The 13,628-nt window shown below is 41.2% G+C and overlaps 1 protein-coding gene across 1 annotated transcript; it reads right to left on the bottom strand.

Annotated features, from left to right (window-relative positions):
• Positions 1 to 129: 129 nt before the first annotated feature.
• LOC6567117 (protein Wnt-10b) lies at positions 130 to 13,628 on the bottom strand. Its single transcript, XM_032739552.1, is given in 8 exon segments — positions 130 to 385; positions 1,536 to 1,971; positions 2,413 to 2,795; positions 7,419 to 7,497; positions 7,883 to 8,030; positions 13,450 to 13,561; positions 13,564 to 13,604; positions 13,606 to 13,628. Coding segments are annotated over 8 exon segments (1,410 nt in total). The 3' UTR covers positions 130 to 197.

Here is a 13,628-nt window from a genome sequence, read left to right as displayed (position 1 = left end):
CATAATGGATCGATCGATAGTAGCCCTATTCAATATTAAGTATTTTAATCTAGTATCTATATATATATGTATACATATATATATATATATATAATTGCATAAATTAAATGTATTTTAATACTGTTGTTATTTTAGCTGCTGTCGCTAATTGAAGAGAAGTCTTTTATCAGTTCTCATAGCGTCCACTAATCCGTTTCTCAATTGCACACGCTTATCCATTCCTCCACATGGCATTCCTCGCACTCGACACTACAGCACCATTGAAATTTACAGCGACAGCGTTCGGCGCGTCGTTCCTTGACTTGGCTGTAGCCACGCCCACAGCACAGGGAGGTGCAGCCATCGCTAGTTGTCGTGTTCCGATTACATCTGCGACCCACTGTACCTACAATTGCAAGATGTGCATAAGTTTCAAAATTCAGGCCGAGCAGATTACAACTTTTAATTGCATTCACAAATATTTTGAGCTCTTGTATCTACTATCATAATCGATATATTTTTTAAAATTATATATATATATATATATCGTCACATTAATCAATTAGTAATAGAAGATATTATTTGTTAAGTCGAGTGACAACGCTATCGATATTAGCCAATCTGCACACTTCACGTCTTGGCCATTAAAAGCTCGTAAATAAACAATTAACTGCAGCGCTAAGCAAAGTATCATAATTGTTAGATGTTAATTGCCAACGTTAATTGCCATCATTTGGCTAGACACGGCACATGAATCAAACGTTGACTGTTGACTGGAGCGACTAACGATGGGCCTTTGCCAGCAGGCGGAGGGAGGGCGACTAAGCGGACAAACCCCGGTAGCCCCCGTCAACGATTAATTATAAATTTGCGTCGTTATTAACACTTTAAACTGGCCCGTAGTCGCAGTCGCTTTTGATAATTTGCAAATGTGTCAACAGCAATAACAACAATAACAACAACAACAACAGATGCGGTCACAAAATGGCTAACAAAAATTGCAAGTGGCAGTTAGACGTTCCACGTTATTTTTGTTGTTGTCGTTGCTGTTGTTGTTGCCGCCTGGTTGTTGTCGTTGATTGCCGAGTACGTGCCGTGCGCCTGCGCAGCTCTCGACTTTGTCGTGGCGCATTTTGAGTTATGTGGCATGTTTGGTAGCTCCGTTAAAAAATGCTTTTTTTTTTGCAGTTTTTGCTGACTGCTGGCTGCTGTTAATTTGCATTTCTGATTTATTTATTAGAGGCAAATCAAATTTATCGCCAGAGCAATGTCTATAAATCATTTTTAATTAGTAGCCTCTTGTCTGAGTGTGACCGAATTTTTGCAATTTTTTTGACAATCTGTATATTATAACGGTATTTCCCATTTACGATTGTGGTAAAAAATAATCGAAATTTACGTAATTTGTATAATTATGTAGATGGCAGTAAATGTGCATAAATCAATTTAATTCATTTAAATTTGCGTGGCAAACAGATTTAATAGCTTTACAGTTCCATATTCTTCTAAGCTATAATTATCAATCCTTAAGAATATACATAAATTTTTCTACTTACCCTGTATATCTGCACTCAGATCACGTTCGCAAAAGTTCGGCGAGCGCTGATAATAGAAGAGCGACGTCTCCAGCTTGCGGGCCATGCGGGCCGCATTCTTATCTGAATTGGGTTGGCGTGTGCCTCGATCGGTGTCCAGATCACGGTGGTTGTCACCACCCGACATTGTTCCAGACACATCGGTGGCTGCGATATCGGAAGAGCCACCGTTGCCATTGCCTCCATTTGATTTCTTATTGCGTGATCGCTTCAGCACCACGACCGGCTCACCGTTGCCCAGATTGGACTGATCCACTAGAATGGCCTTGCGAAATTGATGCTTCAGCACTTTGCCCACAATGTGAAAATCGGGCGCTGATTTCCAGCAGGTCTTCAGCTGGCAACTGCCAGACATACCGTGGCACTTACAACGAAACTCCATATTGTTCGACACGGCCTGCATAATATCAAATTAAGTTAAGATAGAAATTACGAAAGATGTAAGTGCTTAAGTAATCGGTGCACTATGTACGATGTACGCTGACTGAGCTAATCTACGGGACACGTAATGTTCTTTGGATGAAAATCATTTAAGTTTTGACAGACTAAAAGGAGTTCTAAAAGGACTTTGTTTTTAGTGAATTTGGAAAATTTCAAATTGTTTTTTTTTTTTTGGGATTTGAAGCGACAAAGTGATGCTTTATGTTCGCTGGTCAGACAAAGAAGAGATGGTTTGTATCTTATATTTCTTTTACATAGAAGTGATGGGGAACGCATTGAACGCAGTATCGATATCGCTGTTATTAACATTAATAATAGGATATGGAAGAATGTTGTATTTTTTTTTTTTTTTTTCATATTTTCAACAGTTTTATAGCTAAATATATTTCCTCCTTACCATTCGACCAGCTTGGTTGTTGTGCAGATTAATTTTGGATTGTATGTCGCCAGCCTTTTCACGGCAATCGAGAAACAACTTGGAGTATTCCACGCCAAAGTCCATGTTGTGGGAGCATCCGCCCCATTTCCAGCGACTGGCGATTTTGGAGCGTTCATATTTCTTTTCCTCCTCGGGCGTTAGGATTTGATTCGTTTCGAGATACTGAAGAAATTGTTTCTTCTCCTTGTCGAGCGACTGGCGCAGATTCTTGTTGAGTGTCTTGCGATTGATGGTCGGATCACAGCCGCAGGACATCAAACGGCCTTGACTGCAGGCGCGCGCCACACTGTGGGCCACCCCGGCCGCTGAAATTGCAAAGGCAAAAGCGCTTTCCCGATAGCCTGCATGTAAGAGTAAAGTAAAGAATTTAGAATTGAGAATTGAGAACTGAGAACTGCAATTTGAAATTGTTGTTGGGAAGATGTCCCCTGGGATTCATTGCAAACTATCGCAAGTTATGCGGCGTTATTTTTAACACTGAATGCACAAGTAGTTGTTGTCGTTTGCGATCGCCAAGGGAATTGTGCGGCATTTGGCTTTGACATGAGCCGGACAAGCGTTCAACTTTTTAAAGTTTGTTTTTCTTTTTTTAGCCGCCAAGCCCCAAAAGCCCACTAGAGCCTGGGCAATTGAATCGATTCCAGCGATCGATCAGACAAGATTTAATGATGCAAAATTGTGGACACAATCACAATCACAACCACAGCCATAGACATAGACAGAGCACACCCACCCAGGCGTGGTTAGTTGACGGCTTATGCAACAGCTGTCAAACGGCTGTCAAAATTGACGTTAATCATGACCGACATGTACCGTCATTGAGCGGCCCAAAGTTGGCAACATTTGTCAATCGATTGACATGCAAATTGTCAGCGCCACTTTGCATAAAACAAATCGAAACCAAAAACCAAATCCAATGCCCCGGCGACAGTACATATGTCAATGTGACAGGCGTGCATCAAGAAGATGGTAACTGGTAACTGGTAACGGGTAACAGGTAACTGATAGTTGGGTGCTGTGAGGGGAACCCGCCATAGCTGTCAAACAATCAGTCAGATGGCCAAGAGAGTCGAGAGTCCGTCACTCAGGATGGGCACGAATGCAAATGTCAATGTTGTGACAAGTTGTCGCTGTCGCATCGATCGTTCCGTTCCGTTCCATACACAATCCATCGATTCAATTCCACGCGAACCGGCAATGTCAATGGTTGGTGTAATGCAAAAGTGTAGCGCGCATTTGATTGACGATTAAGACGCCATCAATCAATGCATCAATGCACACAGTAGCCACACAGCAGACTTCCAGCTCCATCTCACCCTCTCTGCCTCTGTATTTGTTGAATCGTTTGCGATCTGTGATCTGTGTGATCGCTGATCGGGTGATCGGTCGATTGGGTCTTGATTTATGCACGCTTTGTCTTTCCCCTCCCCAGGCCATTTGCAAATCCAAATCACATCATTGCCAGCGAGTTACATTTGACAATGCCTTGGGGCCACTGACGTGCTTCTTACTGCGCATAAATTGGCAATCGACCAAGCTCGGCCGCTCCACTGGCCCCTAACAACGACCTGTCTCTGTCCCTGTCTCTGTCTTTGTCTCCCTGTCTCTTATGTTGCAATCCCAAGTAATTGTTTGCGACATACGTCGCTCGCTTGTTGTCACATGCATTTGGCTGAACTGAGACCAAGATAAAGGTCGCTCGCTCGTCGTCGTCGTCATCGTACGTAATCCTTTTACTACTTTTGTACATGCTTGCTGCAGCTACAGTCCCAGTCCCAGTCCCAATCCCAGTCTCAGTCCCAGCCCCACTTGATTGACAATAATGCATGGCGAAGTAGCAGCCGCAGCCGCAGCCGCAGCAGCAGCCGTAGCAGAAACGATCTTGCGATCTGCGTCGACGATCAGCGATTCGAGCAGTTCCATAAGTTATAGTAGATGTATGCAAAATAGTTGACCTGTCCGTGCGCCGTTCGATTGTCAGTCATTGTGCCTCTCCGACTTGATTTGTTTCGTTTCACTTGGCCGATCGTCGATCCCTCGCCTCGTTTGGGGCTGATCGGGTTGCCACAGGTTGCTTCAGGTTCGGTTGCGCTGAACGGGCTATGCCTCTGCCCTTATAAGTCTCCCCAAGTCGCAATCGTTGCACGCGTTGCTGTTGCCTGTCAATATTGACTCTCGTTATATGCAGTTCAGTTCGGTGTTTCCTTCCTTATTTAATGGACACACGAACGGGCGGCTTGACAAACAGACAGACGGACAGACAGACAGACAGACAGAAAGTCGGCGGGACAGATCGGCAGACATGTCACTGACATAAGCTTGGGTTTACCATATTGGAACACTGCTCGCCCCGTTGAAGGCTAGTCGAGAGTTACTTGGAAGTGCTGCTGGTGTGGCATGCATTTGGAGATTTATGGTTTGGCATTGTTATATTGGGCAGTGTTGTTAACTTTAACCCGGCTTATTTTGGTATTTGGCCCGATCAAGTTTTTGTGCACTTGATGGCAGTCTCAAGATTATTGCTAAATGCAAATTATATGTAGATATGTTGTAATGACATTGTCTTTTGGCTTTGTCGGAATTAGTAAATGCACAACAATCGCATAGCTATGGAACCTTTCCAGTAATCAGAAATCTGTCCTATTTTTAATTCCTTAACTAATATAATGTTTGTTAGAGTTCCGAAGAAAAAATTATACAAAATTTTCCAAGAGAAAAAAGTTTGTATAGCAACTTAATTGAAATTGAAATGTTGTTGCTGTGTCGACAGTAAAAATATCTTAAGAGAGGACGGGTCATCTTTGATTATTTTCCTGTTGTTGTAAAATTTGCAAGCTCAGAGAAATTTTTATATTGTTGCTGATCGCATGGAGATACAGAATGCATTATTTTGATTATTACTTTCTCTTAATTTCATTTTACACATATAATCATACACAACAACGTCTAATAAGAAAACTTTAGCTGGCTTCCTCGAATCACATTAATAATAGTCATAAAAAGAACTAAGTATTTTTATATGTATATTAGTTCTGGATAAATGGTATCTTCTAAATGAACACTGGGCGTTCTAGTTGTGTCTGCATTTACTCTGTTGCAAGAAGGGAGAATGTTAATTGATTCATTTAAAACTGAGATTAACATTTATATTTTCTCACTCATAATAATATTTATATTATTAAACTCATAATTTATATTGCATACTATAATTCTGATAATGATTAATTAATTTTAAGGTTTATTGAAAACTATGCTGTCTCGTTCATGCTCTGCTGACCACAACATTTGCATATGGCTTTGCTGTGGCTGCTGCTGCGGCTGTTATTGGCGTCTGCTCAGCATTTCCATGCCCATAACCAAATACACATCCAGATCCACATCCAGATCCATGTCCGCTCCCAGGCCGTTTATTCGTTCGTTGGCTGGTTCGTTTCTTGGTTTGTTGGTTCGTTTGTCTCTTAAAATGTCTGGCTGTCGTTTTGCTGTACGTTGTCAGTGGCCGCGGCAGCATCCGTCAACAGAGATAACAATTTTTTAAATTGAAATTGAATGAAGTGGTTTGCTTACAATATAATTTATACGATGAATGCAAATAAATTACGCCGGACTCGAGTCGAGTCGAGTCGAGTCGTCTCCTTCGACTTGGTTGTGAGCCTTTCGCTTTTACTCGTCGGTCTCCCAGCCAACTCTTGTTGCTGTTGCTTGTTTGTTTTATTTATTTATTTTTTATTTTATTTTATTTTTTTTTTGAGGCGCATTGAAATTTGTGAGAAATCTTTTCAACATTGCTACTGGGATTATATCGTTTGCATCTGCATTGCATGCCGCCATTTTGATCATTGACCATTTGCTCCATTGTCTTGGCATTTTTACAGCAATTGTTTGACGCATAATTTAACTAATGAAGCGCTTGGGAACACACTTGAAACATACCTTTAGGTAACCCAAACAATCAGCAACTTACTTGCCTCATTGTCACCTGAGAAATTACCTATTCTTCTCTCGATGAGTATGTGCATAAATCACTTGGAAAATACTTGGGGACTCAATTTTAGTTTCTCAACATAATATCAAGCACATTGCAGTTACGATTAAGTTCTAAGCTGTATTCTGGCTTTCTCACTACCCGTCTGAGAAGCTTACATTTAAAGCCTTTTTGTGTGGTTCTTTTGCATGCAGAACTTGAGGTGAATCATAACAGTAGTCAGGTGATACAGTTTTGTGATTTACGATCGGCGCTTGTGATCACAAACTTACCGCTATTTGCTACTTGGCAAACAAAAGCGGTAAAGAAAGCGGCGACAACTTTGTAGATGGTCATCATGATCAAGATGATAATAAGGCACACGCCGTCGTCGGGGATCGTGTGTGTGTGTGTGTTTGTGTGTGTGTGTGTAATATAATGCCTGGACAACAGATTAAGATATCAAAGTCAAAGTTCGCACTGCCGCTGCTGGGATGCACTAGGCTGTGACAAAGGTGCGCCCAGAACAAGCCCCAAGCGACACTCTTACTACTACCAACTGGGAAAGCTTAGAAACATGATCTAGCCATGCGGAGCAACTGAACCAAGGCATTAGAGAACTAGCTCCAGCTGCAGTTCTGCCTGCTGTGGTTTTCTGCCATAGCGTGTCTAATAATGCGACGGCTAATAGCTTCGGACACTGGCTGACTGACCAGGGACCAGAACTCACTGCTGGGCACATTTAATTAGACTTTTTTTCTCGGTTTTTTGCCTAGCGGTTTGCGTGTGGGCCGTTGCTCTATGGTTAACCGCAAACTCGTTGACAGTTTGTTGTTGCCGTCGTTGTCATTTGTTGGTCATAAAGCGATTTTGTTTGCGTGAAAGCTGAGCCACACTTACGGCACATTTTAGTGTCAGCTTAATGGCTTTTGGCCGGGCTACTTGGGAACCTCAGCCTGGGCTCACCACCACTCACTCAATACACTCAACACACACTCACCTTTCGTTAGCAGATTGGATGCATGCGGATTCCGACTCTTCGTGCTCAGCGACGAGCAGTTCCAACGATGCCACTGAAACTACATTCACATAAAAAGATTAGCTAATGATGCAACAAAAATACATATCTGCAAATTAAATGAAAATTTTGAAATTGTACAATGTTTAACGAGAAATGCAAAAGGAAAGTGTACTGCAATTTGTAAGAATTTGATAAGCAACATCAAATTATAATTTGCCACTAAGCGATTTTGATAAGCTTTTATTTCTCATCTCATGAAAAACATTAGAACTGTATTATTACCGCTTGGGAAATGTTACAAAATATTAATAATGTACCATAATCATTTAATTCATTTATTATTAATTAATTCATTTTTTTATGTTTTGAAAATAATTTGAAAATTAAAAAAAAGTTTAATTTTTGATATAAGTAATCCCTTGCATAAGATCTTAGTTATATACCTGTATCTGACATTCACGTATGGCCATATCCAGGCCCTCCAGAGCAGCAGCTGTTACATCACTTGCCTTGTAGCATAGCTCCACCTGATCCTTGGTCAGACCAGGCACAGAGCGGCATGTGGCGCGTCCGTCTGGCAAGCCATACAGCCTGTAATTTTGATAGTTTTGTTACGAATAAATATTTAAATAGAAAGTGATGTCTAGCTAATCTTACTAGTAATTAATTTAATTATTTGTACATATCTAATATCTTGAAATAGTTTAAATTTATCTAAAGAAATAAATATTTTATATTTCATACGAATATTTTATTTTTGTAGACCTCACGAGGCCTTCAATTTGGATTTGAGTTTGAATCTCTGGTCTAATAGAAATTTGATTACAGCAACCACAGCTGACAATTAAATCTGAAGCCCCAACCCAAGCCCAAACCCAATTTCAGAGCCAACACAGTTCGGAGCCCGTTCACACTCAGACCACAGCCGAAATATTCGCCATTAACCTTGAACGTCAAAAACCGCAGACAAAAAAAAAAAAAACAACGAACGAGAAAATATATAAAAATGCTTGGCAACAAATTTAATTTAATTATATTTTATTTGTTTATGTGAAATTTAATTTGACTTTGTGGCAGATTTAATCAGCAAATGCGAAAACAAAGCTCTGCCCAAAATTAGACGGACGGACAGTAGCTAAATTAAATTCCAGCTATGTCATAAATCTTGTGTCAAATCTTTGGTCTATGACTCACGTCAACAGAAGCTTGACAGAGAGTGAGACGAGCAAAGGGGCTGTCCAAGAACTCGCTGAGACTCTCATTGAACTCATTTAGAGCGAGCTGCGGCATTCAAGGTCAGCGGAGAGGTGTTCTGATCTTGAGCCACTGATACAGAAGGCGAGAGCCAGTTGTCGTTGAACAACTTCATCGGGCCGTTGCTACATCCACAACAACACTTACTTCCAGATTCACAAAACGCCATCGCCATCGTCATCGCCATCGCATCGCGTTGATCTACGACACGCAGTGAGCAGTTGCCACAGCCTGGCATACCAGGCGTATACGTGATGCGCTCAACGATGGCGTCTCCAATGTTGTTTCTTGCACACGCCAGTTTGCCGGACATACGAAGGGGGGGCAGAGGATTAATTGTAGCACGTAACGCATGTAAAAAATACTCAAATGTTGAAACGTGCCATTTTCACACACGTCCTCAGCTGCAACTGATCTGAGGATCTACCATCATTTGGTATGCCATTCACGCGGCTCTCCGCAGAGCCTGTGCTTCACTCGCTCCGTCTCGCTGCACGCCGTTCAACAGTTGACGTCGTCTGTGCAGATGCAGACGGAGTACGCGATGTGGCGACACAGTTTAGCCATGTTAATGAGGTGCAAGCTTTGCGTGGGCTTACTCAAATGCTGGCCATACATATATGTAAATATATGCGTATGCGCAAGCATGCTGGACTTCTCAGAGAGTTGAACCTATGTCAACTGGACTAAGTTACTATATTTTGAAGCTCTTTCCTTACATACGCATTGAAATATGTCAAAAGAGCTCCGTTTCGTAAAAAATTTAAATGATATATTATAATTATATATATAAATTGTATTTGATGGGAACTTATATATTTCTAAAAATGGATAAATGCTTATGTAGCAGGGAGATGAAGAGACTTCCCTGACTAAATAAATAAATATAGGAATAATTCATGTTCATGTTCGATTATTTAATGATTTTCTTTCATCTGGTTTCCACCCCACAAGAAGTGTAGAATAGGTTAAATGTAATTGAACGATTGAAAAATAATTGTAAATAAATAAATTAAATAAATAACTGAACTAAAAGCTGACCATGCTTGAGGCATTTCCTTTCGGTCTAGCTGCCCATCAATTTTTGAGGCTTTCGTTTTTGCACATTTCATGACTTGAACGCTAAAATATGTGATAAATTCATTTAATTACAGCGGCATTTCTCATAGAGCTATGGAAATTGAATGCTTCAAAACTGGCTGGCAGTTGGGCACCCTGTATTTGAATAGTCGCCTTTAGATCAAAAGCATTCCTAGCTGTTGCTGTGGCTGCGGCAGCCCGGCTGCCTGGAATGTCTCGTCTCGACCGGGGCAAAGTTATCTGCCCGGCTGAGTCTGCCTTGTCTTGAGTCTGACAGTCTGTGTGTGAATATGAGTGTGTGTGTGTGTGTGTGTGGGAAACAATGTTTATGCCTAAATGGATTAGATAGCTAACTGATTTGATATAGTTGGTGGAGGGGCATAAAACGACAAAAATCCTTGATTTATGCATGGGCTACCGTTTGACAGACGGAACGGCCAAAAACGCAACTCAACTCAAGACTTTTGGCGGCGCCTATTAAAGCCTTGCCACACATTTCAATCTTTTTATGGCATTTCAATAGAACTCTCGAGTTGGCAGTCGAGCGTGAGAAACTAAAATTATGAAAATGAAATAAAATTTGCTGCCTTTTTTAAATTGCCTGATTTTTAGTTTACCTCTTCTTCTTCTTGTTTTTTTTTTTTTGGTTTGCTTGGTTATCGTGGCAACACTTTACACGCCTGATAAGCAACATCCACGTCCTTAAACTCAAATTAAGCAAGCTGGCAACATTTTAAGCCACGGCTAACAGATCGATAAATTTTATAAGCGAATCAATTGCACTGCTATCGCATCGCGTGAAATACGCGCAGAGAATCGACGTCGCCATCCACATCGGATCGACATCAAATCGGAACGGATCGAAGTCTTGGATCGCCACACTGATCTGCACGAGCTGGAGCTGGTGCTGCATGAGTCAGTGTCGGTTCCTTGACTTTGTTGCCTTATCAGTTTTATTGAATTCACTGGCAAAGTCAGCAATGCCAATGGAAAAAGCCAACGGCAACAACAGCAACAACAACCACGATGACGACGACTAAAAGCCATACGCTTTATAAAGCTGTTAACAAAATGTGCATCAGTTTAAATTCTTTATCTGAAAGACGTCTGGCAGATGCCTCTGCAAGATGCTCTGCATTGCATATCTGGCAACCAATTAAAATGCATTTTGCCAAGAATCTGTATTTTATTTTTATTTATTTTTTTACATTTTTAGTTTTGTTTCTTATTGCGGCTCTTTAAATTGCAGTTTTGTCTGCTTCATTTGTAGTTGGTGATAGAGAAGCTTTAACGATTTGCATTCGATAACAGTTCAATAGGAAGATAAAACAAAGAATTGAAGGCAGGTAGAGAAATCACATCAAGCTCTATATATATTTAACCCACCTTTCATATATTTCTTTGAATATAAATGAAAATAGGTTTTATATTCATTAAATTATAATCATAGATGATCATTCTCTAAGCTGATCTCGTACTTTTTTAGAATTTCAACTCTTGCAACATTTTCACTTCTATAATGGTGCACATTTATAAATTTTATATACTTGAGTGAAGCATATCTCAGCCGACAATGAGCTGTACATTTCAGCCAAGAATTGAAATGTTCGCAGGGACAACTTTCTCTCAGATCGCCAAACTGGCGAACCAAAAAGATCATTTGACTACCAATCGTGGCGAGTTTATCGCACTGGCAAGCGATAAGGAAATGCAACAAATTTAACAAGCAATTAAATAAGTTGCCCCGTGCACCTAAAACTGGGAACCTGAGGCGGCCAAAGTAGCAGCGACTCATATACATACATACATACATATATAATCAAGTTGCATTCCGTTGCGCATACGCCATGTGTTGCAGCTAAAACACTTGAGATTCTGTATGTGTAGTTGTGGGCTGATGCACCCAATTAGGATTTGGCTGCTGCACATTATGCATTGCACTTGCTGCACTCCTGTGCTGAGGGCGTACTGGGGGTACATTGGGGGCGTGGTTGTAGCGTGGTGCACCTTATTTGCATTTCAAACGAAATTTTGTGGCAGATGCAGTTGCACTGGCAGGTGTGTGTGCTTGTGTGTGTGCCTCATTATGCGCTGCAATTATGACGTTGCAACTACGAGGAAGACGACGAATTGCAGGCTGCTCTTCAGCTTGCATTGCTGTAGTCTCGAGTTGACTGCAACGTTCATTTGCTGTTGTTGTTGCCGTGGTTGCTGCTATGGCTGTGTTGTCAACAAGCAAAAAAGTATGTTGACAACCCCATTCAACAACAGCAACAACAACAACGAGATTAACAAGCTGCAACTACTAGGCGAGGCAACCAGTCAGCCAGTCAGGCAGTCAGGCAGTCAGTCAGCCGCACCTGGAATCTGGACAGAAACTGCCTCTCGTCCGCCTGATTGCGCACAGCGCACCGGAGTCGGAGACGGAGACGGGGACAGAGACGGAGGCCGATTGACAGCGCTAGGCACATTATAAGGCCTGAGTGCCACAGACCACCCTGCAATTGAAATCCACTCAATTGTGTAGGTTGGTCCACAGTGGATGCGAGGACAAGAAGCAAAGACAACAACAGACTCACAGCAGCCACAAGCAGCAAAAAGGGAGCTGAAGTTGCAGCTCAAGTTGAAGCTGAGCAACTGCCAGTTGGTAGTTGGCTGTTGGATCTGAGTTGATACCATTTCCAGGAGTGGCCATGAACCATTCAAAATGGCGTTGACTCTTTGGCAACTATTCGTTGCTTGGCTTGTCCAAATGCGTAGAAATGGCTGCGTGGAGAGAATTGTAGGGAGATTGCTGAGTTGACTAACAAATTGGCTAGGCAAATTATCTTTTATTCCAGTAAATACTTTTTGGTATAAGAACCGTGAATCTTCTAGCTTTCTAGAAAATTAGCGTGCCATTATGTTTCAATATAAGAAAGGATTTAAAGGAAAGAAAAAACTAGATCCCAAACCGGACTAGAGATGAAACCATGAACAAAAAGACATATCTAAAGAAATTTAATTAATCAATAAACTCTGAAATCGTTATTGTATTGTTAACAGTAATTGGTTCTTCAAGTAAATTAAAGATTGATAATAGATAAATGAATGTATTTTAACAGCTTTGGAAGAATTAATGAGAAGCTTGTATATATTCATTTCAACATAAGCTTAAAAGCTAACTTAAGTCAAATTCCCATAATTGTTTCCAAATCGAATGAACCCAACAACAACTATAAGTAATTAAGCATGTAGCTTAGCGGGTCGCTTTCAATGCTAGATCAATATTAATTATGGCAACACCTTTGGCTGACAGTTTTCCGGAGCGGTCTACGGACCGAACAGACATGTAAGACTCGCATTGAATAATCTGTTAACTCAACGATGTAAAGTGCTGTTGGGTCTGTTTGCTTTGTTGTTGGTGCTGCTGCTGTTATGGTTGTCGTTTAATTAATTAACTTGCCACCGACAACGACAACAGTAACACCAACAGCAACAGCAACAATAACAACAACAGCAACTTCAACTTCAAGCTTGTGTAATGCTTGGGTTAATTTGTTGACAGGCCATTTACACATTTGAGTTTTGCTTTACATACTCGCCAAAGTGTTGATGGATTCGCTGGACACCTACTTACACAGATAGATACTGGATGGTTGGGACGGGGTTGTATCCACAAGATACTCGGACTTACCAGCGTGTGCAGCAAGCCAAGATAATCACAACAATTAAATGCAAATGGGAATGACGCGACGGCAACTGTGCGGCAACCAAGTTGTTTCCTGTGTTGCTGTTGTTGCATGCTGGTGTTGCTGTTGCAATTGCTGTTGTTGTTGTTGTTGTTGTTCTTGTTGTTGCTTGCCACGCAGTCAT

Source organism: Drosophila grimshawi, unplaced genomic scaffold, assembly GCF_018153295.1.
Source record: "Drosophila grimshawi isolate 15287-2541.00 unplaced genomic scaffold, ASM1815329v1 contig_1377, whole genome shotgun sequence".
Lineage (NCBI taxonomy): Eukaryota > Metazoa > Arthropoda > Insecta > Diptera > Drosophilidae > Drosophila > Drosophila grimshawi.
Note: the sequence above shows the minus strand (reverse complement) of the source record. Positions and strands in the feature narration are given on the sequence as shown.